A 16,638-nucleotide genomic window follows, 5' to 3' on the forward strand; every position below is an offset into this window, starting at 1 on the left:
TTGTGGTGTCTTGGTCTGGTTTTGGTGACAGGCTAGTTCTGGTCTTATGGAGTGAGTTCCCTTCTCTTCTCTCGTTTGAAAGAGTTAATGAAGAATTGGTGTTAATTTTTCTTTAAATTGCTGGTACAGCTCACCAATGAAGTTATCTGGGCCTGGCTTTTGGGGAAGTTTTGTGGTTACTAATTAAGTCTCTTGTCATAGGACTTATTCAGGTTTTCTGTTTTTTTTCTTGAGTCATGGTAGTTTTTGTTTTTCTAGAAATTTGTCTGTTTCATATATGTTGTCTAATTTGTTGGCAAACAGCTGTTCTTATTATTGCTTTCATTTCTATAAAAAATAATAATGTTTTCTGATTTTAGTCATTTGAATTCTCAGATTTTTTTTTCTTGTCAATTCAGTAAAGGTTTGTTAATGTTGATTTAAAGGGAAAAAAGCAAGAATTCTTGGTTTTGTTGATTCTGTATTTTTCTAGTCTCTATTTCCTTCTGTTTGCTTTAGATTTAGTTTCCTCTTTTTTTTTTCTAGTTTCTTAAGGTGAACTTAGATTATTGATTTACTATCTCTTATTACATAGGCATGCCTTGTTTTATTGTGCCTCACTTCATTACATTATGCAGTTAATTCCTTTTTTACCAATTGAAGGTTTTTGACTGTCAAGATGATGGTTAGCATCTTTTGGCAATAAAGTATTTTTAAATTAAGGTATATACATTGGTTTTTAGACATGCTGCTGCACACCTGACAGACTACAGTATAGTGTAAACATAACATATATGCATTGGAAAATCAAAAATTCTTGTGACCTGCTTTATTGCTGTATTCACTTTATAGCAGTATTCTGTAACCGAACCTGCAGTATCTCTGAGGTATACCTCTAGATATTTACAACTAGAAACTTCTGCAAGAACTGCTACAGCAACATGCCATAAATTTTAGTGTACTGATGTTTTATTTTCATTCATCTCAGAGTATTTTCTAATTTTGTCATTTTTTGATCTGTAGGTTATTTAGGGTTTTATCAATTTCCACATTTATGAATTTTCCAAATATCCTTTTATTGATTTCTAAGTTCATTCCATTGTGGTCAGAGAACATAATTTGTGTAATTTTAATCCTTATAAATTCATTGGGGCTTGTTTTTCAGCCTGACATGGTCTTTGTGGACAGTGTTCTGTGTATACTTGAGATGGGTGTGTAACTTGCCGTTGTTCAGTGCTCTGTAAGTGTCTGTTGGGTCTGGTTGGTTTATAGTGTTTTTTCAGGTTTTCTATTTGCCTGTGTTCTGCCTTCTCTTATCCATTATAGAACTTGGGGATATTGACGTCTCCAGCTACTGCTGCATTTTTCCCTTCGAGTCTGTCAGTTTTTGCTTTATGTATTTGGGGGCTTTGTTGTTCTGTTTGTTTATAATGAAGTCTTTTTGATTGTTTTATCATCATAAAATGTCTTTGTGTTAGTTAACAATTTTAATCTTAAAGTCTGTTTTGTCTGATATTAATATATAGCCACTTCATCTCTCTTTTTGTGTAGTTATTTGCATGGTATATATCTTTTTCCATTCTTTTACTTTAAGCATACTTGTGTCTTTGAATTTAAATTGTGTGTCTTACTGTAAAGCATATAGTTGGATTGTGCCCTATCTACCTTTTACTTCAGCTGCTGCTGCTAAGTCGCTTCAGTCGTGTCTGACTCTGTGCGACCCCATAGACGGCAGCCCACCAGGCTCCCCCGTCCCTGGGATTCTCCAGGCAAGAATACTGGAGTGGGTTGCCATTTCCTTCTCCAGTGCATGAAAGGGGAAAGTGAAAATGAAGTCTCTCAGTCGTGTCCGACTCTTAGCGACACCATGGACTGCAGCCTACCAGGCTCCTCCGTCCATGGGATTTTCCAGGCAAGAGTACTGGAGTGGGGTGCCATTGCCTTCTCCGCTAGCCCAGCTTTAATCTGGACAAGACCTAAGTAACAAAATCATTTTTGAGTTTCTTCTTTCATGGATGAATATAATCATGCTTGAATTAGGACTTTTGCCCAGTTTTTAAAGGTCCTTTCTTGATATAGTCTTTTGCAAGGGACAAATGTATGGTACCTGGGGAATTAGATTAATTCACCTGAGTGTTTAAAGGCTTTTAAAAGCAGTGATTACTGAGTCACAAGTGATTTTCAGTAGACTAGGAAAATAAAATTAAATGGATCATATCACCATTTAAAATGCTATATAAATTAAGCAGATAAAAACAGAATATTGTATATCTTGATTTCAAAAGTATATCATGTAATATTACTAATAATTGACTACCCATTTTTGTAGTATGAAGTGTTTCATAAAGCAAAGAGGTTAAGAGTGAGATTTGACCCTAATTAAGGATATGGCTTTTTTTTTTTTAACAAATAATTGGATTAAGTAGTTAAACTCACCTCCATCTCCGATTGCTCTCATCCATAGCTTCACCACTTATGTACTAAAAGCCATCTGATTTACAGATTTCTGTAGGGTCATTTATTTTTAAACTGCCACAGCAGCTAACTTTTAGTGTTAATGCCAGTGAGTGCTATCAAAGTATCTATTTAGCCTTAAAACTTTAACTAGGAGCAAAGAATTTTGTAAGTGGTTGCAGAAGAGGGCCCAAGTTCTATCTAGCCCTTTGAATTGGACAGCACCTCCATAATCAGAAAGGAATGAAATCATGTAAAATTCTCAAGCTTTTTTGCATCCCTTATAGTATGTTTTCAAACAATGATGACTCCGTAATATGTTTTCTTTCTTTTCTTTCAGTTAAAGGCATTAGGATTTCCTGAAGGACTTGTGATACAAGCATATTTTGCTTGTGAGAAGAATGAGAACTTGGCTGCCAATTTTCTTCTACAGCAAAACTTTGATGAAGATTGAAAGGGACTTTTTTTTTATCTCACACTTCACACCAGTGCATTACACTAACTTTGTTCACTGGATTGTCTGGGATGACTTGGGCTCATATCCACAATACTTGGTATAAGGTAGTAGATTGTTGGGGGTGGGGAGGGAGGGATCTAGGATATAGGGCAGGGATAAATACAGTGCATGTCTGCTTCAATTAGCAGATGCCGCAGATCCACACAGTGTGTAAAATATTATACAACCAAAAATCAGCTTTTGCAGGTCTTTATTTCTTCTATAAAACAGTAGGTAACTTTTCCTAGGTTTCACTCTTTTTAGTGTACTAGATCCAGAAATTTAGTGTAATGCCCTGCTTTATATTTCTTTGACTTAACATTGGTTTCAGAAAGAATCTTTGCTACCTAGAATCTACAGTCCCTATTTTATGGCAACACTGGATAATGGCTTTGTGAAATTGGAAAAAAAAAAAATGGGAGTGACTGTAAACAGAAATGCCAAATTATTGATGGTTATTGTTGCTGCTTCAAATAAGTATAAAATTAATGTGTAAGAAAGCCCATTCTTTCATGATAAATACTTGGGGCTGAAGGGGGGAGATGGGGAACATTTTCCTAAGATGAAAATAATTAACTGCTATTTTAAATTTCTCGATCATTGAATGTGAGACCCTTCTAACATGATTTGCGAAGCTGTACAAGTATAGGCAGAGTTATTTTTCTGTTTACATTTTTTTTTTTTGATTTATTTTGGGGGGTAAATTGGTAGCTGCCTAATTACTGTTTACTTCATTGTTATATTGCAGTAAAAAGTTATAAAAACCACGGTTGCATGTTTGCTTTTGATGTATCCCTTTGTGGAGTTAGCACTTTGGGGCCAATGAAGAAATGCAGCATTCACTCTCCCTGTCTTCCCCTTCCCTCAGCACAAATGTGTTTGTCAGCAAGTCGTGAATTCCAACTGCTGCCTTTTTTAAAACCCACAAAATGCTGATTCAGTTCAAGATTAATGCAAATGTCTCAAAACTGGGTTTCTGATATTTGTAAATGTTTTTTCCTTATTAGATAAGAATGTATGACCATTAAAGTCGTTAGGATTATTTTGCTTTTGAAAAGAGAAGGTGGACAGAACTACAATCCAGCATCTTTTATTGCATTGGAAAGACTGGCAAAATCTTTTGGAAGGGTTGGGAGATGCGGCTGGAATAGTACTTTGGAAAATATACAATCAAGATATCTCATGGCATATTAAAAGAAAAATCTTAATAGCAGTGTTGGCTTTTATTCGGATTTTTTTTCATCTCAGCTTTTTTCTTTGAAATCTTTGTTGGCATTGTTATTTGATCATGAAGAGGGGGCAGGTGTCTGCTTGTTTTATTTTTTTTCAGGTCTCTTTTCCTGAATATTAAAAAGACTAAAGAAATAATTTTTTTCTACCATCTTATACTGAGTTAAGAAGATGAATTTGCACAGATTTCATCCTGCATAATCTCTTAATAATCCTTAGCACAGTTTGGTGATGACTTTTAAGCTTTTACATCATGCACTCATAACCTATCTCTTATGAAAATAAAATTATGATTTTTTCCCAATGTTAATCATGTAGTTTAATCTTCATGTGTTTATTCCATAAACACAACAAGACCTTTGGACTTTGTATTACCTGTATGTTTTATAATGGATTGTGCAAAAATGTCTGAGAATAAAATGAGGATTTGTAAATATGTTCATCTTTCAAGATAAGAGCAATGAGTTGGGAAGAGGGATGGCATTTCCGGTGAGATAATGGAGTATTCATTTATTTTCACGATATTTTATCTGCTACTTAATTGCTTAGAGCATAGTGAAAACTGGAAAAGGAGAGAAAAACAACCAGCAGCCACCTCCTCTTTCCTCTGGAAAGGGACAGCGGGAGGTGATCGATCACATGGAGCTTTTGTCCTTGGACAGCAAAACTACAAATAGTGGGATTAATGATTACCAGCAGACAGTTCAGGCCCAGTTTTGACCATTCTTTGCAGTGCTCTGTGTATCTGTGGAAAGAATCAGCCATGACACCATGAAAGAAATAGGCTTTGTGTGACCTTTTGCTGTTATCTTTTAATTTACAAACATTTTGGTAAATCTCTTAATCTAATTGGCTCTATGACTTTGGAATTTTGCGTTTGAGGTATTCTGTCATCTGTTTCCTGAAGTCTGTTGATTGTTTAGTTGCTCTGTGGAAAACCTGAAGACGCTTAAGTTTATACTTGTTAAATTCTTATTGCCATCTAGTCAAATATATTTTTACATTGTTAAAAAATACTGAAGTGTTCCACCATATGATTTTTTTTCTGCTGTACTCGATGGCTAGGATTCTAGAGAATTAATTATAAAATATTTTCAACATATCCAACATGGCATTTCTCATTTTTTAAAATGATTTTACTATATAGAATCTTAGATTGGAAATTGACAGTGCCCCATCACTGATGCTTCTCTTTTCTTCAGTTGTTGGTGAGTTAGGGTGTGGGATGCCCAGCACTAGGTCGATTTTATTGGGTCTCCTGTTTGTGTTCACAATGAAAACATCAACGCAGAGATGAGACACTTCCTACGATGTATATACCAAAGTTTATGGGGGCTTTAGAGATTTCAGGGAGTTCTCCCTTTTCCAAATCTCTCTCTTTTTTTTTTTAACATCAGCCAGCCTGAGATAGCTACAAAGTATTCAAAAGCAAGCAGTTTCCAGGAGTCCTTCCTGACCACATCTGTGTTCTGCTGAGCTGCCTAGCTGTGTGGCTCAGGTACAATGTGTTCTTCCAGTTGACTTCCCACTGTCCATTTTGTTCCACTTTGTTCCAAGCCAGGGACCAGCAAACTGCGGTCTCATGAGCCAAATCTGGCTCACTGCCTGTTGTATGAGCCATGAGCTAAGAATGGCCTTTACAGTTTTTACTGTTTTGTTTACAAAAAGGTGAAAATTAAGATTCAAATTCCACTGTCCATAAATAGTTTTGTTGGGCCACAGCCATGCTCCTTTATTTACATATTATCTATAAGCAGCTACTTTCGTGCTAAAGAGGTTTGCTGTTGAATAGTTGCAACGAAGACTGGCCAGCAAAACCTAAATACCGTCTGGCCCTTTACAGAAAGTTTTCCATCCTTGTCTTAGATTGAAACTAGGCCCATCATATGTTAAATTGTAATGCTTTTCCCCCTTTAATTTGTCATTCTTGGCCTCTTGAGATCTTAACCTCAGTTTGCTTTGCTTGTGACCATCATGAGGTCTTTCAGAGGTGTGGTATCACCCCCGCATATTTATTACCAAAGGGAGGGGCGCCTGGTGTGCTAGTCTAGCATGTATGTGATGTCTAAAATTATTCTTGGCTATTGCTATACTATTTCTTGTGCTTTAGTAAGATAACTAAATAAAGCACCAAGTGAATAAGTGAAAGTGCTATTCTCCGTGTCCAACCCTTTGCTACCCCATGGCCTATAGCCCACCAGTTTCCTGTGACCATAGAATTCTCCAGGCAGGCATACTGGAGTGGGTAGCCATTCCCTTCTCCAAGGGAATGTTCCCGACCCAGGGGGACAACCCTGAGTCTCCTGCATTGCAGGCAGATTCTTTACCATCTGAGTCACCAGAGAAGTCCAAAATTCAGCACTTAAGCAGTGTCAGAAGCACTTTGCATAGTGATGACTCAGTCAGAACAGAAAAGTCCAATGAATGCATCTAGGAAGCCTTGGGCCCTGGGAACAGGCTTGGGTCGGTAAGAGGGAGGATCTTAACCACAGCTGGAAGAGTGGATGGAACCCTGGAGGGAGAGAGAGCAGTTGAACCTGTTGGGTAACACTAGTTTCCAGAACTGTGGGTAGATTGGAGGTGGGAGCAACAGTGACAGGGAGGCAGGGAGCAAAGCTTGGACTTGCTAGGGAAGAGATACAGCTCTGCACTAACGTTTGGGGAGCCACACCAAATAGTGACGAATTGGTTGTAAAAGGCCTTCCCTATCATATAGTTAATATGACAAACGAGGTCCTTCAAGAAGGGTTTGCACTGAAGAGGCTAGGAGGACCAGAGAAACCTCACTGATGACGAATTTCTTTCACATGTGATGCTGTGAATTCCACAGTGAATGGAAACGTGATGATCTTTGTCATTGAGCTCGGTTTTACTGTAACAGACGGAATACTAATGGATCTTTCAACAGGTATAGCATAGCTGGAGCACAGACTTCTGCCTCATGTCTCACGCAAACTTATTTTCTATTCTTGTTGCGCTAGTAGGCTTTCATCATCTCTCCTCACCTGGCTCAGAATGAGTTACAGATGTTTGTAGATAGTGTTCCTCTCCAGCCCATGAGGTGGTCTTCAGGTACCTGACAAGGTTGACCTCCCAAGGAGCCATTTTTCTCCAGTGTTTTAACTATTAGGTTTTCTGTGATGAAAGCTGAGCACTTCTACTCTTACACCAGCTGTAGATGGGCTTCCTGTCAATGGCCTTTCACACTTCAAGCCTGTGTCTGCCAGGACTGCTTGTTGGACTGCAACCTTGAGTCTCAAAGGATATTTGATGTGGATCCTGAGTTTTGTTATTGACATCTTCCATCTCTATGACAAAATTCTTAAGAGTGTCTGGCAGTAAATCACAGAAGTCAGCTGGGTTTTATTTGCCAACAATAGCAGATTAGAAGAACACGATAAGTTACCTCAAAATTGGTTAAAAATTGGATGAGAATGAAAGGGGCTAGTGGGGCTATGCCTTAGAATAGCTTAAGGTTAGAATTTGTGTATGGCAGCGGATGCTTTTATGAACCCTGAAGTGATTTTTTTGTTTTTGCAGCTTTTTTGCATTTTAGTCCTATTTGTTGATGGTGGCATTTTGTGGTTTTTCTTTGTTTTTGTTTTCAAATTTCTTTTAGGTCAATAAGGTTGCTGCTGCTTGTTTGATATCATTTAAGGTAATATCTCCACTTTAAAATAATTTTGTATCTTAAACTTTGGGGTTATAAGTTTTATGCTGTGTTTGCATTTTTGCAAAGAACCTTAATTTTTTCATCCTTACACAATTTTAGACTTTTAAAAAAATTGTGGGAACAGCACAAAAAGCTCCCAATTAAACCCACCCACTACTTCCCAAACCCACTTAAGTTTTGAAGTTGTCCTAGTAATGTCTGCCATAGCAGAAGGCTTCAACTGAGAGTAATACACTGAATTTAGTTGGTTTCCAGTCTATACTCTTTCACAGTCCTTCCTTGATGTTTAGGAGCGTAACTTTTTTTTTTTTTTAAGATTACAGGGTGCTTGTCTTATGCAGTGTCCCTCAAATTTATGTTTGGTGTTTCCTCATGACTAGATTCAAATTATGCGTTTTTGGAAAAAGTGCTGCTGTGCCCTTTCCAAATGACATAATTTCTTCATCTTTTATTAATTAGCATTCACCTGTATTCTGGCATTCTCTTTCCCACATTTGTAATCTGCATTCCTGTATGGACTCTATTCCTGTTTTATTCACTAGTATATAATCCGTAACTGTCATATTGATGCTCAAATTATCCTATTTTTTTCTAAGATTTATTTTTTTGGACGTGGACCATTTTTAAAGTCTTTAATTTGTTATAATATTGTTTCTGTTTTATGTTTTGGTGTTTTTGGCCATGAGGCATGTGGGAGCTTAGCTCCCTGACCAGGACTTGAACCCCCACCGCCTGCACTGAAAAGTGAATCTCAGCCACTGGACTGCAAGAGAAGTCACTGTCCCATTGTTTTTGTTCTTAAAGCTAGTTTCTATGTTTGGCATGTCCTTATCACTCTTTTGAGTACTTCCTTACTTTCTGACACAATAATATATTTCAGGCTCTTGTATTGGGTTGGCCAAATAGTTTGGAAAAACCTGAGTGCAGTTTTTTGACCAACCTGGTATTCTCTGTGCACCAGCCCTGGAATTTGCCATTTTCTCCGAGAAGCTCTGGTTCCTTTTCATGCAGGTTATATTAGAAACCAAAACTTTGTTCTAGGTGTACTTAATTGTTACTGGAGTCTCACTGCTCCCAGGCATTTCAGTAGACACGTAGAAAATAAATACACATACGCCAACATCACATCTGTATTCGATGCCTGCATACAGATATTGAACATGAGTTCACACTGGTATCCCCCCTTTTTGTAACAAGTTATCGTCTCCCTTTATTGAAGTACAGTTGATTTACAGTGTTGTGTTATGTTCTGGTGTACAGCAAAGTGATTTGGGTATATATGTATGCACATATATGTAATATATTTCATATATACATTTTCATATTTTCCAAAATGTAGTAGTTGTATCTGTTAGTCCCACACTTTTATTTATCACCACCCCCCGCTGCCCCTTCCCTTTTGGTAACCAAAAATTTGTTTTCTATGTCTGTGAGTCTGTTTCTTTTTTGTGAATAAGTTCATTTGTATCATGTTTTAGGTTCCACATATAAATAATAGGTCTTTTTCTTTCAGCCTGACTTCACTTAGTATGATAATCTCTTAGTCCATCCATGTTGCTGCAAATGGCATTATCTTTTCTTGGACACTGAGAGACTTAACTGCCATTATGCTCTGTATGTTTGCTAATTTATCACCTCTGGGTATAATGGCATTTCATTCTTTTTTTTTTTATGGCTGAGTAATATTTCTTTGTGTGTGTGTGTGTGTGTGTATATACCATATCTTCTTCATCCATTCCTCTGTTGATAAACATTTAAGTTGCTTCCACATCTTGGCTATTGTAAATAATGCTGCTATGAATATTGAGGTGTGTGTATCTTTTTGAATTAGAGTTTTCTCTGGTATACGCCCAGGAGTCGGATTGCTGGATCATACAGCAACTCTAGTTTTAGTTTTCTAAGGAACCTACCTACTGTGTTCCATAGTGGCTGCACCAACTGATATTCCCACCAACAGTGTCAGAGGGTTCCCTTCACTCTACTCCGCCTCCGGCATTTGTGTGTAGGCTCTATGACGGACGTTGTGCCTGGTCACAGCGGCACCTTTAATACTGCTCCAGCACCACAAGGTCCATTCTAGCTTCTCCCTTTCATCATCCCCAACTCCTTTCTTGGACACTGAGAGACTTAACTGCCGTTATGCTCAGTATGTTTGCTTACTTGTCACCTCCTCTGTATATAAACAATCTGCTTAGCCACTCGGCTGCCTAAGTGTGTTTCGGGTGCTAGTGGTGGTCGGGGAGGCGGCAGGAGGGGCAGGCGGGGAGGGGAGCCGCAGGCTGGACTGTTCGTGGCTCCCCCCACAATTGTGCTCTGTTGTGTCTTTGTCTTGGCACATGCTACCCCCCTGATTCATGCATTCAGCAACTAATGAGCAGTTGCCTAAGGCCAGGCAAGCCTTTGGTTTGGCATTGTTCCCACCTCTTTTACTGATTCCTCAGTGTTCAAAACCATACAAGACCCCATTTGCCCATGACCCCCTTTTCCCTCCAGTTTGAGCCAGAGACCTCTTCTCTCTATTCCCTCAGCCACTTGTATCTACTCTGAAGGTGGAAATCCTGAATTGAAATTGTCTGTTTGTGTCACCCATTAAACAAGACAGTGAATGAGCAAGCATCTGACGAGCTCTTTCAAGTAAATCCCTGTGTCTTTCATCTCTGTATCCTCAGAATGAGTGAAGGGTGGAGGTGCCGGTCAGCACTGGATGGATAAACAGGTAATGCACAAATAATTGGGACAACATTTGTCATTTTTACTAGGCCTCCAGGTTCTCCTTACCTGGGATTGTCATCCCTTCACTTCTAAAAGCCGACTAAGAAGTTTAGGGACAAAGATCAGAGTCCCAGAGTCTGCTGTTTTTCTCTCCTCAGCCCAGGGACCTTGGCACCAGATTCTGAAGACCCGACACATAATACAGTAAGCTGGCTGGTTGTAGGGGCAGCAGGATTCTGTTGACAAATTCCAGATGGGTCTGCATCTGAGACATAAACGGAGCAGACCAACAGCTGCTCAGGCTGGGGCAGGTCAGAGGGACCTGAAGATCTGCGCTTGGAGTTAGGCCTGGATTTCTGTCTTCACACCCCATGCCAGCTCTGTGACTTCAGCCATGTGTCCAGGTTTCCTGCTCTGTAAAGCAGAGCCCACCTCAGAGCTTGCTAGTAGGGGTCAAGGGAGAGAGTAGATTGGAAAACATCATTCCCAAGGCCAGGATTGTTTTCTGATGTGGTTGCAGACTGCCTGTCCTGGAGGCTCGGAGTTTTTTGCCTTTCTGCAACGTGAGGAGTGGCGCCTGGAGGACAGAGTGGCTGAATGATTATCAATGGTGCTGGGTGCGCCTCCTTGATCCCTGGGTGCCTTGGTCCTCTCTCCTTCACTGTTAGCAGCTCAGCATTCCCAGGGGGGCAGGTGGGCTTGCCATTCAGGTGGTCAGCGTGGCACAAACATTGGCAACGCACGCACATAAGGTTTTCATGTCTACACACTGTTTCTCAGCAATGCTGACGTTTCTCCTGTCAGTTTCTAGGCCAAGGAATTGGCAACTATGTCTCATCTCTGAATCAGGTTTGGCAGAGAACCCAGCAAAATTGCCTGACAGAATGCCCACTGCCTGTTTCACACATCCCTAGGGACACTCAATGTGTCCTTTAGATTTCCTCTGACAGTCTCCAGTGTGCCAGAGGCACGGGAACTCAGATTGGAATGGGCCTGTGGGTGCCACCCAGTGACCAAGCACTGGACCTCTTTCATGCCTCATCTCCAGCCTCTACTTGAACACTTATAGCTATGTGGCCCTCACTACCGCCAGCTCAGACTTCCTACATTTCAGACACTCCAGGATTGTCAAGCTCCCCTCTCCCCTCTACCTGTCCAGGTACTAGGCCATTGTCAGGGCCTGGTTCACTTCTAAGGGGCACCCTGAGTCAGTGTGCCAACCTCTCAGGTGTTTGAGAAGAGTGACTGTGTCGCCCAGACCACCTCCCACCCTTGCCCTTTGGCCAAATCTCCTCCATGCTGAAAAAATATCCCTCACTTGGAATCAGTTCATTTCAGTTCAGTTCAGTCGCTCAATCGTGTCCCGACTCTTTGCGACCCCATGAACTGCAGCACGCCAGGCCTCCCTGTCCATCACCAACTCCTGGAGTTCACCCAAACTCATGTCCATTGAGTCAGTGATGCCATCCAACCATCTCATCCTCTGTTATCCCCTTCTCCTCCTGCCCTCAATCTTTCCCAGCATCAGGGACTTTTCCAATGAGTCAGCTCTTCGCATCAGGTGGCCAAGATATTGGAGTTTCAGCTTCAACATTAGTCCTTCCGATAAACACCCAGGACTGATCTCCTTTAGGATGGACTGGTTGGATCTCCTTGCAGTCCAAGGGACTCTCAAGAGTCTTCTCCAACACCACAGTTCAAAAGCATCAATTCTTCGGCGCACAGCTTTCTTTACAGTCCAACTCACATCCATACATGACTACTAGAAAAACCATAGCCTTGACCAGACAAACCTTTGTTGACAAAGTAATGTCTCTGGTTTTTAATATGCTGTCTAGGTTGGTCATAACTTTTCTCCCAAGGGGTAAGTGTCTTGTAATTTCATGGCTGCAGTCACCATCTGCAGTGATTTTGGAGCCCACAAAAATAAAGTCAGCCACTGTTTCCACTGTTTGCCCATCTATCTGCCATGAAGTGATGGGACCAGATGCCATGATCTTAGTTTTCTGAATGTGGAGCTTTAAGCCAACTTTTTCACTCTCCTCTTTCACTTTCATCAAGAGGCTCTTTAGTTCTTCTTCCTTTTCTGGCATAAGGGTGGTGTCATCCGCATATCTGAGGTTATTGATATTTCTCCCAGCAATCTTGATTCCAGCTTGTGCTTCTTCCAGCCCAGCGTTTCTCATGATGTACTCTGCATATGAGTTAAATAAGCAGGGTGACAATATACAGCCTTGACGTACTCCTTTTCCTATTTGGAACCAGTCTGTTGTTCCATGTCCAGTTCTAACTGTTGCTTCCTGACTTGCGTACAGATTTCTCAAGAGGCAGGTCAGGTGGTCTGGTATTCCCATCTTTTTCAGAATTTTCCACAGTTTATTGTGATCCACACAGTCAAAGGCTTTGGCATAGTCAATAAAGCAGAAATAGATGTTTTTCTGGAACTTTCTTGCTTTTTCGATGATTCAGCAGATGTTGGCAATTTGATCTTTGGTTCCTCTGCCTTTTCTAAAACCAGCTTGAACATCTGGAAGTTCACGGTTCACTTAATGCTGAAGCCTGGCTTGGAAAATTTTGAGCATTAATTGACTAGCATGTGAGATGAGTGCAATTGTGTGGTAGTTTGATCATTCTTTGGCATTGCTTTTCTTAGGGATTGGAATGAAAACTGACCTTTTCCAGTCCTGTGGCCACTGCTGAGTTTTCCAAATTTGCTGACATATTGAGGGCAGCGCTTTCACAGCATCATCTTTTAGGATTTGAAACAGCTCAACTGGAATTCCATCAACTCCACTAGCTAGCTTTGTTCATAGTGATGCTTCCTAAGGCCCACTTTACTTTGCATTCCAGGATGTCTGGCTCTAGGTGAGTGATCACACCATCATGATTATCTGGATCGTGAAGATCTTTTTTGTATAGTTCTTCTGTGTATTCTTGCCACCTCTTCTTAATATCTTCTGCTTCTGTTAGGTTCCTACCATTTCTGTCCTTTATTGAGCCCATCTTTGCATGAAATGTTCCCTTGGTATCTCTAATTTTCTTGAAGAGATCTCTAGTCTTTCCCATTCTATTGTTTTCCTCTATTTCTTTGCAATGATTGCTGAGGAAATCTTTCTTATCTCTCCTTGCTATTCCTTGGAACTCTGCATTCAAATGGGTATATCTTTCCTTTTCTCCTTTGCTTTTCACTTCTCTCCTTTTCACAGCTATTTGTAAGGCCTCCTCAGACAGCCATTTTGCTTTTTTGCATTTCTTTTTCTTGGGGATGGTCTTGATCCCTGTCTCCTGTACAATGTCATGAACCTCCATCCATAGTTCATAAGGCACTCTGTCTATCAGATCTAGTCCCTTAAATCTATTTCTCACTTCCGCTGTATAATCATAAGGGATTTGATTTAGGTCATACCTGAATGTTCTAGTGGTTTTCCCCACTCTTTTCAATTCAAGTCTGAATTTGGCAATAAGGAGTTCATGATCTGATACACAGCTCCCGGTCTTGTTTTTGCTGACTGTATAGAGCTTCTCCATCTTTGGCTGCAAAGAATATAATCAATCTGATTTCGGTGTTGACCATCTGGTGATGTCCATGTGTAGAGTTTTCTCTTGTGTTGTTGGAAGAGGGTGTTTGCTATGAACTGTGCGTTCTGTTGGCAGAACTCTATTAGCCTTTGCCCTGCTTCATTCTGTACTCCAAGGCCAAATTTGCCTGTTACTCCAGGTGTTCCTTGACTTCCTACTTTTGCATTCCAGTCCCCTATAATGAAAAGGACATCTTGTTTGGGTGTTAGTTCTAGAAGTTCTTGTAGGTCTTCATAGAACCGTTCAACTTCATCTTCTTCAGCGTTACTGGTCGGGGCATAGACTTGGATTACCATGATACTGAATGGTTTGCCTTGGAAACAAACAGAGATCATTCTGTCGTTTTTGAGATTGCCTCCAAGTACTGCATTTCAGACTCCTTTGTTGACCATGATGGCTACTCAATTTCTTCTAAGGGATTCCTGCCCACAGTAGTAGATATAATGGTCATCTGAGTTAAATTCACCCATTCCAGTCCATTTTAGTTCGCTGATTCCTAGAATGTCAACGTTCACTCTTGCCATCTTCTGTTTGACCACTTCCAATTTGCCTTGATTCATGGACCTAACATTCCAGGTTCCTATGCAATATTGCTCTTTACAGCATCGGACCTTGCTTCTACCACCAGTCACATCCACAACTCGGTGTTGTTTTTGCTTTGGCTCCATCCCTTCATTCTTTCTGGAGTTATTTCACTTGGATTGAGTTATGCCAATGTTAAAGCCTCCGCCTGCAATTTGGGAGACCTGTGTTCAAACCCTGGGTTGAGAAGATCCCCCTGGAGAAGGGAATCGCAACCCATTCCAGTATTCTCACCTGGAGAATCCCCATGGACAGAGGAGCCTGGCAGGCTACAGTCTATTGGGCCGCAAAGAATCAGACATGACTCAGCAACTAAGCACCACACATATGACGATGTTATGCTGATGAACACAATACTTGAGGGAGGGTGTAAGCGGTGCAAACTGCTAGAGGAGATCTTACCTACCTTGTTCTGTGCATGATATCTCCATTAATGTTGCCTGAGTTTGAGCTTGCTGGTTTGACAGCCACAGTATACTGTGGCCTTTGATTGAGCAGCTGTGCTAATAATACCAAAGTTTTCAAGATACCCATGTGCTTGGAGTCCACATCTGACCCATGTTACAGAAGCATAAACAGCCTACCTGAGGCATATATATATATATATATATATACACACACACACATATACATATATATACATATATACATATACATATACACATATATATACATATATACTTATATATACATATATATACACATATATATGTATATATGTATATATATATATCTCCTAGCTACTGAACAAAAGCTGTTTTCACAGAGTCCTCTTTGGGCCCAAGAGAAGGTGGCTAACCTTTACAAGTCCAAGTGTCTCACCCTGTGCTGTGTGGTTTACCTATACTAGTGTTATCGCCAATTTACAGATGGATTAACTGAGGTTTCAATCAGACCAAAGCTACATAGTTACTAAGTGGCAGAGCCAGGAGGCAAACACGAGTCGCCCTCGGTGATGTTGCTTTGTTTTCATCTTGACCTCTTCCTAGCTCCTGAATTAAGTCTCTTTCCTTCCTGTGACTTTTAAAAAATTCCTCCTTGCTGTTTTGACAGCTATTTGCTCCTCTGATGATTTGCTTAGCAGTTCTTAAAATGTGGCTTGAAGACTGCTTTTGAGGCGTCTATGACATCAGAACTATTTTCATAACAACATTGACTCTCCTTGCTATTTTCAGCCCCCCCCCCCGGCCCGCCACACACACAGGTACATCGTAGAGTTTCCCAGAGGTTGCAGGGAATGTGACATAACAGCAGATGGAATGAGGGAGCAGCTGTGGGAAGCCAGCTGTCTTCCACTAAGCCAGGTAGCAGAGCCGTTTGCAAAAACCAAACACAACACCATTCCTGTCATTGATTTGTTAAAAAGTTATTTTTCACAAAGATTAAAAATAACATGTAGCAGGTTTATTTTAAATGAATTAACTTTAGGGGACTTCCCTGGCAGCCCAGTGGTTAAGACTTTGCCTTCCAATGCAAGAGGTATGGATTTGATCCGTGGTCAGGGAGTTAGGATCCCACATGCCTTGTGGCCAAAAAACCAAAACATAAACAACAGAAGCAATATTGTAACAAATTCAACAAAGACTTTAAAAATGGTCCACATCAAAATAAATCTTTTTTAAAAATGAATCAACTTTTACAACTTTTCAATTTTAATTTCTAATTAAGTATTGATAGATCTAATCAACATAGATCTAACCAACACAAAGAAAAACTCATGGGTTTCTCAGTTTTTAAGAGGGAGAAGAGGTCCCAAGACTAGAAAGTTTGAGAACTGCTGTGTTAGATGATGGTTTTTCCACTTTAGCCTTGTTAAATGACCCCAACTACACTCCATGGGATAGTCACTGGCATGCTGGTGAAAGATTTCCTCCTGTCTGCTGCAGACATCGGAGAAGGCAATGGCAACCCACTCCAGTACTCTTGCCTGGAA

The 16,638-nt window shown here is 40.3% G+C and overlaps 1 protein-coding gene across 3 annotated transcripts in view; it reads left to right on the forward strand.

Moving 5' to 3' along the window:
- RAD23B (RAD23 nucleotide excision repair protein B) overlaps window positions 1-4,593 on the forward strand; it is a 44,913-nt gene extending 40,320 nt beyond the window's left edge. For all 3 annotated transcript variants that reach the window (XM_081525609.1, XM_081525599.1, XM_081525588.1), the window contains exon 10: window positions 2,774-4,593. In XM_081525609.1, coding sequence (XP_081381735.1) covers window positions 2,774-2,887 — 114 coding nt within the window. In that variant the 3' untranslated portion in view covers window positions 2,888-4,593. The remainder of the gene's footprint in view (window positions 1-2,773) is intronic.
- The last annotated feature ends 12,045 nt before the right edge of the window (window positions 4,594-16,638 follow it).

The sequence above is a fragment of the Giraffa tippelskirchi genome, chromosome 1, assembly GCF_054371585.1.
Source record: "Giraffa tippelskirchi isolate mGirTip1 chromosome 1, T2T-mGirTip1v1.2.pri, whole genome shotgun sequence".
Taxonomy (NCBI): domain Eukaryota; kingdom Metazoa; phylum Chordata; class Mammalia; order Artiodactyla; family Giraffidae; genus Giraffa; species Giraffa tippelskirchi.